General features: G+C 43.6%; 1 protein-coding gene across 1 annotated transcript in view; it reads right to left on the bottom strand.

Moving 5' to 3' along the window:
* LOC126273226 (Down syndrome cell adhesion molecule-like protein Dscam2) overlaps positions 1–15,067 on the bottom strand; it is a 376,826-nt gene that overhangs the window by 283,950 nt on the left and 77,809 nt on the right. Inside the window, exon 4 of the mRNA XM_049976769.1 lies at positions 9,047–9,208. Coding sequence (XP_049832726.1) covers positions 9,047–9,208 — 162 coding nt within the window. The remainder of the gene's footprint in view (positions 1–9,046; positions 9,209–15,067) is intronic.

Below are 15,067 nucleotides of genomic sequence, written 5' to 3'. Positions count from 1 at the left end.
GTAGACCGTTACATTTCACGTCTCGTGAATGAACGGAGCTTGCCGAGTCCTTGCCCATCCAAGTGGACATGATTTCTCCAGATGTGCCCATGTCGAGGAGGTCAGCACTCCTTACCGATGTATAGTAACAGATTTGAAAGTGGCTGGTTCAAAGGGCTCTGAGCACTATGGGACTTAACTGCTGAGATCATCAGTCCCCTAGAACTTAGAACTACTTAAACCTGACGAACCTAAGGACATCATACACATCCGTGGCCGAGGCAGGATTCGAACCTGCGATCGTAGCGATCGCGCGGTTCCAGACTCTTGCGCCTAGAACCGCTCGGCCCGAGATTTGAAAGTGTTGTGATGTAATAGCAGACGGGTGATTTTTATGCTTCATGGAGCTCCAGACGGATGGAGTTCGAAGCATTTTATGTAAATCAACTACGCTATCAATTTTAAAGTATTGTTCTAGTGTCTGGGATCAGTATCAGGAGGGTATTGGTACGAGAGAACATAAACACACACACACACACTCCTAAGTCTACACGGTTGGTTCTGCACTTAAAACAGGCTATAATATTAGCTCGCTTGAGTTTCTGACCTATCAGTCGTGTAGAATGCAGCGCTGGTAATATTCCAATGTCAGAAATATATTTCCAGCATATGACGTACATCCATCTTGCAGGTTTCCCTAAGATAACTATGGCAACAAACTGTAAAACTAGAAAACTACTTCCTCAAAACAGTGGCTCTGTGTGATACATGCACAATATAACTTTCCAGATATGTATAGTGTCTACTGTTCACATCCGATCATGGTTCAGAAATTATACAATGCCTACATCAGTCCTATATAAAATACTCGTTAGTAACGGAGAATACTTCTTACAAGGACACAGATAAAGGCATAGCAGTAGCATCCGACATGTGAAAATTACTAGTCATGCTACCAGTAACTCTGTAAATAGCACATCTGTCAAGCAGATGTATACATGAGGATTGCAGCGTCTCACAAGCGCAAATCGCTAACTTAGATATGAATTGAAGTATCGATTTTACATCCAAGATGCGACGGGGGAATGGAGTACATCGCATAAATCTTCGTTCGTTTAGAGGAATGTGTCACGTTTCATCACATATGAGATGGAAGTCCTCTGATGACCGAGAGATTTACTGTTAACGATCGGATGTAGAAACTGCTCTAAGACCCACACAGAACACGCGGTTGTGTACGAATTGAACGCAGGCTTTGTCACACAACTGATGCATCCTGACAGGACGTCTGGAAAGAATGGTCAAATGACGTGCAACAACTTCTGCCTCTCTCTCTCTCTCTCTCTCTCTCTCTCTCTCTCTCTCTCTCTCTCTCTAGAATGCATCTTCAGTTTACCATTAAATGGTACCTCGTTACAACTCCATCTCAACCGACCACTCCACCCACTCTAGGTAATCCTTTAACGAGAACAAGAAACCCTTAATTATGTTTTGAAACGGAAAGGCGATTTTCTGGACCTACAGTGACCAGTCTATGGAGACTGGCGTTCCAGTTGGCAGCGTGGAACATACCGGATCGTTTTAGCAAACAGTTAGAGATCTCAGCCAAACATAGCGCCATAATATTGGTCTTAGGAAGCTTACCTCAGTGGCTAGAAGACAGAGTTTTAATAAGGTCAATGTGGACTAGTTTTTTGGTAATCTTAATATAAAGCAAGGAAAACGATTTCATCCACATTACCATATTTTTACTGTGGCTAAACCGCTGACAGTTCGGCCCCGAACAGCAAAGTGGCTAGTGCAAGGAAGACGCCAAATAGGTGGTATTATTTCAGGAGAAAGATACTTGCTGTTCACTTTCGGAGTATGTATGTACGCAATGGCGATATTACGCCGTTACGTTGGGAAAAGTAGCCACTATTTAAGGGTTCATAAATATGCAGAAAGGTCCGATTCATTACACATTCCTTACTATATTCAGTGTGAGACCTTGTAATAGGTAGATTCAAAGTATGTAAGCAAAAAGCTCTTGTGAGTAAGCATGGTTTGGTGAAAATTCAATTTTCCTTATAGTGGCTGCTGTACCCCAGCTTCCCCTAATGGCGAACGCACACTTCCATTCTATACCTTCTAATGTATGACGATGTCAAAGTTGTGAGAGTTCGTCTCTGTCGTAGTTCTTAAATCGATCTAAATTTTTCCGACGTATGGTTTTGAAATTATATTTTTCTTTGAACTGCAGCTTGTTGGAAATTGTGTTAAAGCAATTTACTAAGCACTGATTTAAACAAATTATTATTAATATTATTATTATCATTAATCATTATACCAAGACATTTTGTGGCACGCTAAAAATGCAGCTGACGAACCGGGCTCTCATCCACGCATGTAATCTACACGAGTTTTTCAGTCCATTACAGTCACGATGCAAAACTGTTATGCCCAGACAGGGTATTTTGTACGAACGCGCTGTCGAAGAAGTAAAGCACCGTAGGGGAAGAAACAAAACGTAGGTGTCTGAAATTTTACGCAAGCGCGGTGCTGGGTGATACCGCACTTATCACTGAACTGCAACTGCAGACTTCCGTAGACTTATTGCAAAAGTTCGCACTTATGTCGATGGACTATTTATGCTAGCTTCTCACTGCAATTGACGGGAGAATATCACAGCAGGGCACTAAACTGCCGACGAGCAGCATCACCTGAGACTGGCTAGCAGTTGCACTCCGGATCTTAGCAACTACAGACAGCTGTGTTAGTTATCTGAATAGCTGGGAAAAAATCACATTTCTACCAGTTTTAAGTTTTAGGTGTGGATGCAGTATGCTGTACATAATCGGCTGTATTCAGATGGATGCTCTGGTGGCGGAATGTAGGTGATCAAACGAATCTGATCCTGAGTAACCTTAATCCTTGGCCGGCCGCGGTGGCCGAGCGAATCTAGGCACTGAGTCCGTAACCACGCGACTGCTACGGTCGCAGGTTCGAATCCTACCTCGGGCATGGATGTGTGTGATGTCCTTAGGTTAGTTAGGTTCAAGCAGTTCTAAGTTCTAGGGGACTGATGACCTCAGAAGTTAAGACCCATAGTGCTCAGAGCCATTTGAGCCTTAATCCTTGTTACAGTTATCACGCGGTTTTTCTCTGTGTTGCTGTCAAGCTCATGTAGTCATTTTATTAAGTAAGCATGATAACATCAAAAATGATTTCTTTCAAGCCAGTTATGTAGGGTAACCATCACTTTGTAGTTATGTGCCTCAGTAAAGCTCATTATACTTTTTTCCATCTTTTGTTAGGTCACCTGTTCACTTGCATGTGCCCCTATAAGTGTAGAGACAAAAAATGGTTCAAATGGCTCTGAGCACTATGCGACTTAACTTCTGAGGTCATCAGTCGCCTAGAACTGAGAACAAATTAAGCCTAACTAACCTAAGGACAGCACACACATCCATGCCCGAGGCAGGATTTGAACCTGCAACCGTAACAGTCCTGTGATTCCGGACTGAGCGCCTAGAACCGCTAGACCACCGCGGCCCGCGTGTGTAGAGACATAAAATCACCCCATGGACGGATACTGCAAAGTGAATTTTGGAAACAAACATTAAAAAATAGAGGACATTTTCTTGTTTGGGCTAATACATCATGCGCTGTTAAAAAGGAGACGGAAGCCTGCAGACGATCGCGAATCTCATCTCTCTGGAGAACACTAACTCCTCGTGATCGCCTTGAACTATGTGGTCCGCCGCTTGAAAATATTTTGGCACTCTTTGGAAATTGTGCTCACACTGTCATAGAGAAAAAGAACGAGTGGACGTCATTCATGAAGATCTCTTAAACATGAAGACTCAGTGCCATCGCCGTTAAGCTTAGACTGAAAAGGAAGCAGCGCTCAGGTGGTAGACGTTACCTCTGTCGAAAGAATACAACTGATCCAACAGCAAGAAATCGTGCCAAGCGTAGAGCCTGCTCGCGTGCGTCTCAACTACTGCCGTTAGTACATTAATGTTTTAGTCGTGTAAAATACGAGTATTTGCTGCATGTGGGGCATAGGCCGTAGTTCTGGACTTCGAAAAGAATTCGCCAGAAGCTGTCAAATATGATACTTTTGTACGCTTTACGTCATTAAATGTTTATCTTGGTTAATGATCGTACGATTCTAAGAAACGTAACTTAGAACAGTTTCACGACAGCTGTACCACAAAGTGCAGAAAACTCTGTACAAATCCTAATTAGAGTTTTCGAATTAATTTGCAAAAATTTTGGCTTGTGGTGAGAATAGATGCTTTTCAATTGATCTCATCAAATCTCTAAGTGACGAAAGATAAATTTTAAAAATATGGAACTACCTCAGTTTCTTTAAGTGATTGCGCTATACAGCGTGGAAAATCTTAACCAGATAAATCAATCTGTTTACAGGACGATAACGCACGGTCCTGCATTTAGGCAAATGGGCACTGCTACTACATATTTAGAAGACATAAATGTCAGTTTGAATTCTGTCAGTCTTATGACTTAAGTTGGTATGTAGTTTATAATGTTGTCATTTGACAGAAGGAATACCTCTACATCTAGCCTACCTCTCATTTAGCCAGTTATAGCATTACATGGCTGATCAAAGTGAGACAATGCTAAGCTTTTAGCAATTTCTGTATAACTTACATTTGATTGGTTTCCAAAAATGACGATTTTAGAATGGACGCACTGTGTAGCTTTGATTTTTCCTTGTATAAAAAATGTTTTCCTACGTAAATTTTGTTACCTTCCTGTGATGTTGAGCTGAGGATTCAAGATGATCAGTTTCAAGGTACTTTCGGATAACACTATTTGAGCTCGCTGTCGTAACAGGAAGTGCGAAATCATTCGCGATGGTGGCAGTAAGTAGCAGCAACACCGAAACGGAGTAAACCTCGTCATAAAGAACATTTTTCGACTCTTTTGCTCCAGTCTTTTTGTTTCTAAGTATTCGAGACCAATTTAAAGCAACTGCTCTACCTTATCAGTACATTAGGTAACTGAGGTTGCTTGTTTGATAGAAACGGCTAACTGTAATGTAGATAACACTTTATGAGCAGCAGAGCGATGTGTCCCAAAGTTGCGGCTGCTGGCGAGTTCCGTTTTCTTCCCTGACAGATCTCTGTCCCGGCTACAAGAAGCAATGTCTACTTCAAAATTGGATACCTTCCTTTATTTTACTGTATGTTTTATGTTACTGTACAGTTGGCTTGGCACAAATGCTTCTTCAGCCAATCGCATAACGTGATTTCGTAGCGTCTCTATGGCTACACCTCAGCACAATCTAACACACACAGTTGTGACACTCCCTGATGCGAAAATGGTTGTAAGATGCTCATGTCATTTTGATTTTTGTATGCTATGATGTTCACGTAAGAGAGAGAAAGAGAGAGAGAGAGAGAAAGTTACGTTACTGTTTAGCAGTCTTTGGTCTTGCCAGGGCACAGTCTTTGCCTCTGCGCAGTCTGATACATTCTTGAAACTTCCTGGCAGATGAAAACTGTGTGCCGGACCGAGACTCGAACTCGGGACCTTTGCCTTTCGCGGGCAAGTGCTCTACCAGGTTCGCTGAAGAACTTCTGTAAAGTTCGGAAGGTAGAAGATGAGGTACTGGCAGAAGAAAAGCTGTCAGGACGGAACGTGAGTCGTGCTTGGATAGCTCAGATGGTAGACGACTTGCCCACGAAAGGCAAAGGTCCCGAGTTCAAGTCTCGGTCCGGCACACAGTTTTAATTTGCCAGGAAATTTCATATTAGCCCACACTCCGCTGCAGTGTAATAATCTCATTCTTGATACATTCTTAGTTGACGTGTGGTACGCGGCAGACGTATTTTGCAGTGCTGTGTGGATTTGTGACTGTATCTGTAAGATGCAGAAAGGACAGCAAGGATGAATATAAATTACACATTGAAAGGTGAGAGGAATATATATTTCGAATAATATAATTATTTTTGAAAAGAAGAAGTTTGAGGTATGACTGAAGCATTGCGCAGCTAGGAATGATTACTGTCAGCTAGTTAACTTGCTCAAAGCTGGGAGAAAGACCACTCCGCTTCCTTGAATCATGTATTAGCATGTTAATTGATTACGCTGTTTGATTTTTACGGAATTTCTCTGTGAACTTTGTAAACTTTTTAAATCATTGTTTACCTTGGTTAGCATAGTATGTTATGTGTGAAGATCACTCGAAGTTTTACTCTGCCTTTTTGAATACATATTTCTACATTTCATTCTAAAATCGTTGTCTTGGAAAGTCATTTCATAGAAATAGTTACTCTCCCTACCCCATTGTTTATCCTTATCCATTAACACATACAACAGTTTGAATATGTATTTAGAAAAAAAAAAATTATAGCTCAGCCATTGCCTGCTAGCTGTTTGCTGTTGCGCGTTCGAGAAATCTGCAACAAAGTTGTCAAAACGCGAGGTAAGTGGATAATTTGTTTAGGGCCAGATAACTGTTTTACCTCAGTTGCCCATTTAATACAAATTCGAGCTACATTCAGATCAGTTAGAGTTCAGTTCATATTAGGTTCTGTAAAGATGGACTAAATTTCAGACAGAAACAAAAATATAGTGCGGAGATTACATGGTTATCGTTTGAGAGTTGGAACGACATTAGCGCTCCAACCCGTCACATGTGTCGTAATGATAATGTTTGTTCTTAATTATTTTTCTACTTAATTTGAGAGATAGTTGTTATGTACTTCGGTTCCATGCATTAGTAAATTACCAAGAAACATAATTATAATAAAAAATGTGAAAATAACCGATCTTACTAATTCAGTGATATAAGCTACAACTTATTCGGGAAGACATATTTTCGAATCCATAACTGGCGCATACTCCACTGAAACCAAGAGAATATAAACACATATTTCAGACATCAGAAGCATGTTTTTCTATAGTGGTCTGTTATTGTTGCTCCGGCCTAGAATCAAGCGCCAGCACGTCGGCCTGAACGACACGGCAGAGAAGGCTGTGAGACGACGTCAGCCAATATCACGCTGCCTTGGACGACACCACGACAGGAGTGGCCTCTATAAGAAGAGAATATAAGTGCCGCTCCCACAAGCCTCTGGCGTACTAGAAGAGCGGCAACAGAAGACGAGCTGTGATGTAAATTCTATAGCAGTGACTTATGAACTTGTGTGGTTGTTTGCATGGAAATTGCATATATCGAAGAACATTGATTATTTGCATGTTACCATTTGCTTGAGACTCAGTTTTGAGGAAACGCAAAGTCAAGTATTGCCAATTTAGTTTATTGTAATAAACACCATTGTGGAACGTAACAATATTATGAAAAGGAAAGTTGCTACTCACCATATAGCAGAGCTGCTGAGTCGCAGAGAGGCACAATAAAAAGACTCTCACGATTAAAGCTTTAGGCTATTAAGGCCTTCGTCATCAATAGACGACAATGTGTGTCTGTCATCTATTGTTGACGAAGGGATTAAAGGCCTAAAGCTTTAATTGTGAGCGTCTTTTTGTTGTGCCTATTTGTGTGGAGTGAAGCCGTGTATGGGAGCAAAACATGGACGATAAATAGTTTGGACAAGAAGAGAATAGAAGCTTTCGAAATGTGGTGCTACAGAAGATTGCTGAAGATTAGATGGATAGATCACATAACTAATGAGGAGGTATTGAATAGAGTTGGGGAGAAGAGGAGTTTGTAGCAAAACTGGACTAGAAGAAGGGATCGGTTGGTAGGACATGTTCTGAGGCATCAAGGGATCACTAATTTAGTATTGGAGGGCAGTATGGAGGGTACATATCGTAGAGGGAGACCAATAGATGAATACACTAAGCAGATTCAGAAGGATGTAGGTTGCAGTAGGTACTGAGAGATGATGAGGCTTGCACAGGATAGAGTAGCATGGAGAGCTGCATCAAACCAGTCTCAGAGCTGAAGACCACCACAACAACAACAACAACAACAACAACAACAACAGCTGCGACTCAGCATCTCCGCTATATTGTGAGTAGCAACTTTCCTTTACATAATATTGTTACGTTCCATCCTGGATTTTCCACTGTTTGAATAAACTTTATTAATAATATTTGCTTGAATATTGTCTAGCTAGCCGAGAAAACAGCTTCCTTGGCACCCTGTGGTAGACGAGTGAGCAGGATCTCTCAGTTATTATGACAGGCTCTTTACTTGGCTCCTAAAAAGTTTGTATGGAGTCTAATGATTCAATCATTCTTAGAATTCACTTGACGTTCTAATACTCGTATATTTTTGTCGATCTAATTACTTCCACTTGTGAATGCGCTGAAGACTCTAGCCGTTTGTGGCTCACATGTAGCAACAGTCGTAGAATTGTTTTCTTTTGTATTGGAGAATAGTTTAATGGTTTTGACGTTTTATCATCGCGTCTGTGTGATTTTCTCTTCGTGGCTTATCTGGTACGTTAAATGATGTAAATATTGCTTTCCATATAAGTTTTCTGCGTTACATATCCACAGAGTTGGTTGGAAGTGTAGTGAATAAAACTTCGCGTTTTTGTCTACATATACGACGTATTTCTGCAAGTGGTCAGGTCTGCTGGTACTCTCAAAATAAAATGATATTCTTCGGAAAATATGTATATGTCACATGAGAATTTCAAATGAGCTCTCCTGTAATGTACCGTTTCGTACCTTCCAGGGTCCTTAGAAAACTAAAGAAAGCAAATGTAGTGTCATTTTCTAGTTATTGTCGATTTTTTGGCACTACATAGGCTCCCTATTGTAAAAACCATGCTACTAATCCATACATACAATACTATTCAGACTAATTCAATACAGTACTGAGAAGTGTAGCTTGCTAGCCTCTTGGCACGCTTTTGTCGCTGTGGACAACAAAAACACTCAACCTAACTATTGAATCGCCACTGTCGCGTTCGACTGTGGTCTCAATGTTATCGCAGCTTAAATGGCTATTGTTTTCGCCTGCAGCTGCTGCCTCTTCGCAGTTGGGAGCTATTTACATTGCCGCCACCTCTCAGAGATGTTACCTTACACTGACTCTACTGCAGCAGGTGCGGTGTGCGCTTGGCAGCCAACTTACCGGTGTCGGTGTTGGGGTAGATGTTGACGGCGCCGTCCTGCAGCCACGAGGTGACCATCACGTACTCGGCCACGTAGCTGGGCACCTGGCAGCGCAGCACCGCCGTGTTCCCGCTGATCACGTACTCGTCGTACACCTGCACCTCGTACTTCTGCTTCACCACTGCAACACCCAAACACACGTCCTAAGGCGGCTACTTCGTACTCACGACGAGGAAAATGGAATCATGACAGATTGACACCTAGTCCAGGTAGGACCGTACTTCAAGTGTCGAGAACAAAGGGGGGCGCTGATAGATCTCGATCGGCGCTGGAAAAAAAAGGGTGTGCAAAACCATGATTGAAGAGAATTAGCGATTGTGTTGGCTAAATCAGGAACTATAACAGCTGTTTTCCAGGCACCATATGTAACCGGGTTAGCAAATCCGTTTCAGACCTTAACATGTAAACGCGACGGCGAAAAACGGTTTCTGAAATTCGGTTTTCGTCTTTCGGAAGATGCATCACATGTAAACGTAGTGTATGAGTGCGTAACAGATCCAGTAACTCAAATACATTTCAGTCATTTACAAAAGCAGCAGTGCTGCCAGCTGTCGGAGTTCTTCCTTAGACACCTCTATTATGGGCTCCAACTATCCTCTTGCGTGGGCGTGGCGAGGTTTGAAAAACAGAGAACTGTGTGGCAACAAAACTTGGCGCGACCAATAAATGAAATGTTCTTACCAGAACCCATGTAAGCAGACAGCGAATGGATTGTATACTTACAGAAGAAGAAAATTAATGTTAATTGAGAGATGGTGGAGTGTTTCGCGAAGGCTAGTTTGTCGAACTCTAAAGCTGAACAATTACAGATCCACGGAGGTGGGATCTTCGAAAGTGCAGACAATCTCATTCTACTTCTTGATGTACCTCTGGAGAGGCAGGACGTGTCTTGCTCACTTACATTCTGGGTAACGTAAGACTTGATTTAACTCGTAGCAGAATCAGTATTGGACTTCATAAGCAGATGATATGCCGTGTGGAGGCACATTAAAAGCGTCAGGACAGTTAGGCGGAATAATTGCTAGTATCTAATTTTTTCCAAGAATTTTTTGATCGTATACAGTATAGTAAATTGAGCCTTACCATAAATATCATGAGTGCTAGGCACATTCTACGAGTTACAGTATTGTGGATTGTAGACATGGAATAAAAAGGGTACAGCACCAACACATACTAAACGAGGAAAACCGGCTTCCCACAATGGACAGAATGCTCTATATCGCATTTTCGGATTGTTGGGCTTGCAGATTATTCCTGCAGGGTTATCGATTTGTGAAAACAAAAAACGAATCTAGTCTGCTATATACCGCCTCACTGACAACAATCAAATGGCTCTGAACACTAAGGGACTTAACATCTAAGATCATCAGTCCCCTACGACATCACACACATCCATGCCCGAGGCAGTATTCAGCCTGCGACCGTAGCGGTCGCGCGGTTCCGGACTGAAGGGCCTAGAACCGCTTGGCCACCGCGGCCGGCAGAAATCAATCACGCAAAAATTGAGGAGGAAACGAAATGAAACTTCACTGGTTGAGAGTGTATGTGATGTTATTTCGGTGATACAAAAACGAGTCAAATTTACAAAGAACTTGGCAGTATGAGCTCTAGTGTGTGTATGACGCTGTATTCCCTCCACCATGTTGCATGTACTGACTCGTTTAGCAAGGGTGCTGTAACGGTGTTGTGCCCTCTCCTGATGCAAGCTAACTCACAACTGTTGTACCTGGTCCTTAATATCCTCGACGCTGGCTCTGGGACGGAGCTGACATCCGCGATGGTCACACTCAAGTCCTATCAGGTACAGATATGGGAAACGTATTGGCCATAGAAGTACCCAACAAAAAAATGGGTGTGAATTCCTATGGGACCAAACTCCTCAGGTCATCGTTCCATAGACTTACACACTACTTAAACTCATGCAAAGAATAACACACACACCCATGCCTGAGGGACTCGAACCTCCGGTGGGAGGGGCCGTGCAGTCAGTGACATGGCGCTTCTAACCGCGCGGCAGTACCCACGCATCACGCATACAATACACAGGCACAAGTGCTAAATGTGGACTAGCATTATCCTATTGCAAAATGGCTCTATGATACCGTCACGTGAAGGCTAATTGTTACGTATTGAAATAGTAAGAGAAAGAAAAACAAAACATTTTTTCTAAGTTCCTACAGCCAGGCATTACTCAAGCACATGGAACCATCAGAACGAGTCAGCTGCTAGGCGTAAACATTTCGACACGGTTAATCAGTCACGAAGATTGCGACATCAACACTTCTCTGAGTGAGTGGCGGTGAGTTCAGAGGAAAAGTGTAAGTAAAGTGCACACCAATCTGCGACCGTTACTCTTGTAAGAAGGACTAGGGAGGACGCAACAATAAAAAATGGTTCAAATGGCTCTGAGCACCATGGGACTTAACTTCTGAGGTCATCAGTCCCCTAGAACTTAGAACTACTTAAACCTAACTATCCTAAGGACATCACACACACCCACGCCTGAGGCAGGATTCGAACCTGCGACCGTAGGGGTCGCGCGGTTCCAGACTGCAGCGCCTAGAACCGCTCGGCCACCCCAGCCGGCACGCAACAATACCTGTCAGGTGTTTGATGAAGCGGTTACGATACTGAAACAAATTTGTTAAGCCAATTCACAGCAAAAATGCAGATCGCTGATGACTCGTAATGAGCAAAACTGATTCGGTCATTAGAAATGACGTCGTACAGCAAAGCAACTCTTCAGGGCCATAAGTACTCCATCCCTCTAGCCTCGAGTCATTCGATCAGTAGGATCGATTGTGTTCATGGGGTTCACACTCGATTCTCTGAATATTGTACTGCAACATCTTATGTGAAGATTGTTCCAGCTTTGGTCCAATCTTGATGCCTGATGAGTGAGCCATACCCACGAATGACTATTAACAAGCATCCAATACTGAAGCCGCCACTGATTGGTAGCCCTCAAGTCCACCAACACCGTTTCAGTTCAGGGCATCAACAGCTCTGGAACTTCAGCGTTGCTGGGGTGAGGCAGTGTACCAAAGCAGCGGGCCAGGATCAACACTCAACACGACATCACAGCATCTGAAACTGCGGTCCATCTGACGGGACAACACAGGCAGTGACCTGAGAGGGACAAAGTACTCTCAGGACGGCGTGTGAGCCAAACACACACGCCCCGGGGTTACAGTCTCATCCGTACTTGACCACCCGACGGAAAGTGCTTCCTGAACAGGCAGGCAAACCACTAAACTCTGAGTTACCAGCCTGCACTAGGCGCTGATGCCGCGATCTTCATCACTCCTCAGTCTACTTCTGGATTGAGCAAATATCATTCTGGCTTAAAAAGCCACCAGACACTGTGGAAGACAAGGTGACAAGATGTATTTTGTGGAATAAAAGAAGTAATATTTAATTTTGTTTTATTGTGTCCAACAATGCCACATACGTTTTTCAGCCGCCATCTTAACGAAATAGTAGGTACAGAACTTGGGAGTGGGCAGTCCCTAAAAATTGGCGTCGGAAGTGGGATCCTGTGAGGAAGCCTGATGTCCCTGACATACTGTTCCCTCAATCACTACCAGCCTCGACTGAATTATTATCTGATGGCTTACCATTCATCATGAGTCCATCATCTGTGGTCACAGCAGCCGGATGTGTAGTGGCGTTAACGACAGCCTACACATGAGACCGTAATTCCCTATTCTGGTTACTGCTAGTCTCCAGACAATAGTGTGCGATGATGCAGAATGTTGCAAGGAGTGCATTACTTCTTCTCGGATGTCAGTTGCAGATGTGAGAGAGTTACGTTCTGCATCAAGCACAGTACAGCGACGGTGGTCACGTGTGGTCGGCCTGAACGTTGGCGGCATTACAACACCCTTCCGAACCGAATCAGTGAGTGCATCCAAGTCAATGGGGGTGTAACGGCATACTGAGAAGTGGGCTCATACTGCCAAGTTGGCCTGCTCTCATATTCCCATGCAGTCTACCATTGGCCCCTCTCACATCCGAATGCCCCGCAAATTCTAATGTTGCTTGATTAGACCAGCCGGCGAAATGCAGACCCACTATGAGGCGCCTTTCAAACTCCGTCAGATGTAAAAGACGACTCTGCAGCTGTCCTGGTCCTTCAAAGTGATCCCTCAACATTTGACGCTGTTCACGCCCCTTATAATTATACGCTACAGGGCCGGTGATACCACTAAACACGAACGTCACTTTGGTGGCTGTTCAGCCTGTCGCAGAAAATTGAAACTCTAATCATTTAAACAGTCGCTGACGATATGTGCAAGTATGAAGTTACATTGACATCTGACCACGTCTTCTGTGTGCTTCACTTCTTTGTGAAGTAATTTAATTAGAAAGATAATTTTGGTCTAAAATACAAATTTCTGCCTGTGGAGATGTAGTTGCTAAGTGACGCCGATATACAGGGTGGGGCAATTCATAATGGCCCGGACGATTGTGTACGATTGGACGTGATTGTATGCATATAACCACACGCCGTAACGTGCACACCACATGTATGCCCGCCAAATAATCCACACTGCTTCGGAGCGTAGTGTGGGCTGTGCCAGTGTGAGTGGAGCAGTATAAAGTGGACTAAGGTAACATACACTGGAGCAGTGGGTGTTCGTTGTGGAAGGCTAGGCAAAAACAGTCGCGGAAACCGTGTGATCAGTTCAAATGGTTCAAATGGCTTTGAGCACTATGGGACTCAACTGCTGTGGTCATCAGTCCCCTAGAACTTAGAACTACTTAAACCTAACTAACCTAAGGACATCACACATATCCATGCCCGAGGCAGGATTCGAACCTGCGACCGTAGCAGTCGCACGTGTGATCAGTTGTTTGCTGAGAAATTTAGTGGTGTCAGAGTGCTAACAATGCAACGCTTAGTCCGAAAATGGCGTCAGACCATATCTGTTTCGAACAAGTAAAAAAAAAAAAAAAAACAAAAAAAAAAAACATTCGAGACGTGCGCGCACACCACAAAATGTCGCTATAGTTCACCAGAAAATGCTTTACTGTCCTACGAAATCAACCTGACGCCTGTCGTAAGAGACCGGCATATCACTTCGATCATGCAAACGAATACTTCACCTCGACCTGCACATGCATCCTTACCGAGTGTCTTTTGTTCAAACATTACCACCAGCAAATGCTCCTCAGCGCCTCCAGTTTTGTGAGTGGCTGTTCACTGAGATAACAATGAATGGCTTGGAAATGGATCTGTTCTTTATGTCTAATGAAGCCTCGGTTCACCTGTGCAGCTACATCAACTCACGGAATCACAGATTCTGGGTAGCGAAGAATCCGCATGACTTCCACGAAGCACCATTGCATGGTCATAAGGGTGGGGTTAGGTGTGTAGTGTCTGCGTGCCACGTTATAGGTCTCATCTTCTTACATTAGATGCAGACTTCGGCGTGCTACATTCCAACTTTTTTTTTTTTTTGCGGCAGCCTTAAAGGACGGAAAGACCTATAGTTACTTCCAACAAGACAGAGAAACAGACCATTCAGACGGCCGAACCTTGGAGCACATTTACATAAACTTCACGCCTAACAGAGGTGTTAGCAGAGGTCAGTCTGGACTTGGCTCTAGCTGGCCACCCAGGTCAAGTGGTTCAAGTGGCTCTGAGCACTATGGGACTCAACTGCTGTGGTCATTAGTCCCCTAGAACTTAGAACTACTTAAACCTAACTAACCTAAGGACATCACACACATCCATGCCCGAGGCAGGATTCGAACCTGCGACGGTAGCAGTCGCACGGTTCCGGACTGCGCGCCTAGAACCGCGAGACCACCGCGGCCGGCCCCACCCAGGTCACCTGATCTGTCAGAGTGGGGAGCACTCAAGTCTAAGGAGTATCACAACAACCCTCATAGTGTTCAAGGACTGCAGCGGAACATTTCGGACCAAACTGGAGCAATTCCAGCAGTCCAGCTTCGATCCGCCTTCGGCAACTTA

The sequence above is a fragment of the Schistocerca gregaria genome, chromosome 5 (assembly GCF_023897955.1).
Source record: "Schistocerca gregaria isolate iqSchGreg1 chromosome 5, iqSchGreg1.2, whole genome shotgun sequence".
NCBI classification, from domain to species: domain Eukaryota; kingdom Metazoa; phylum Arthropoda; class Insecta; order Orthoptera; family Acrididae; genus Schistocerca; species Schistocerca gregaria.
This window is presented reverse-complemented; position numbering and strand designations above follow the sequence as displayed.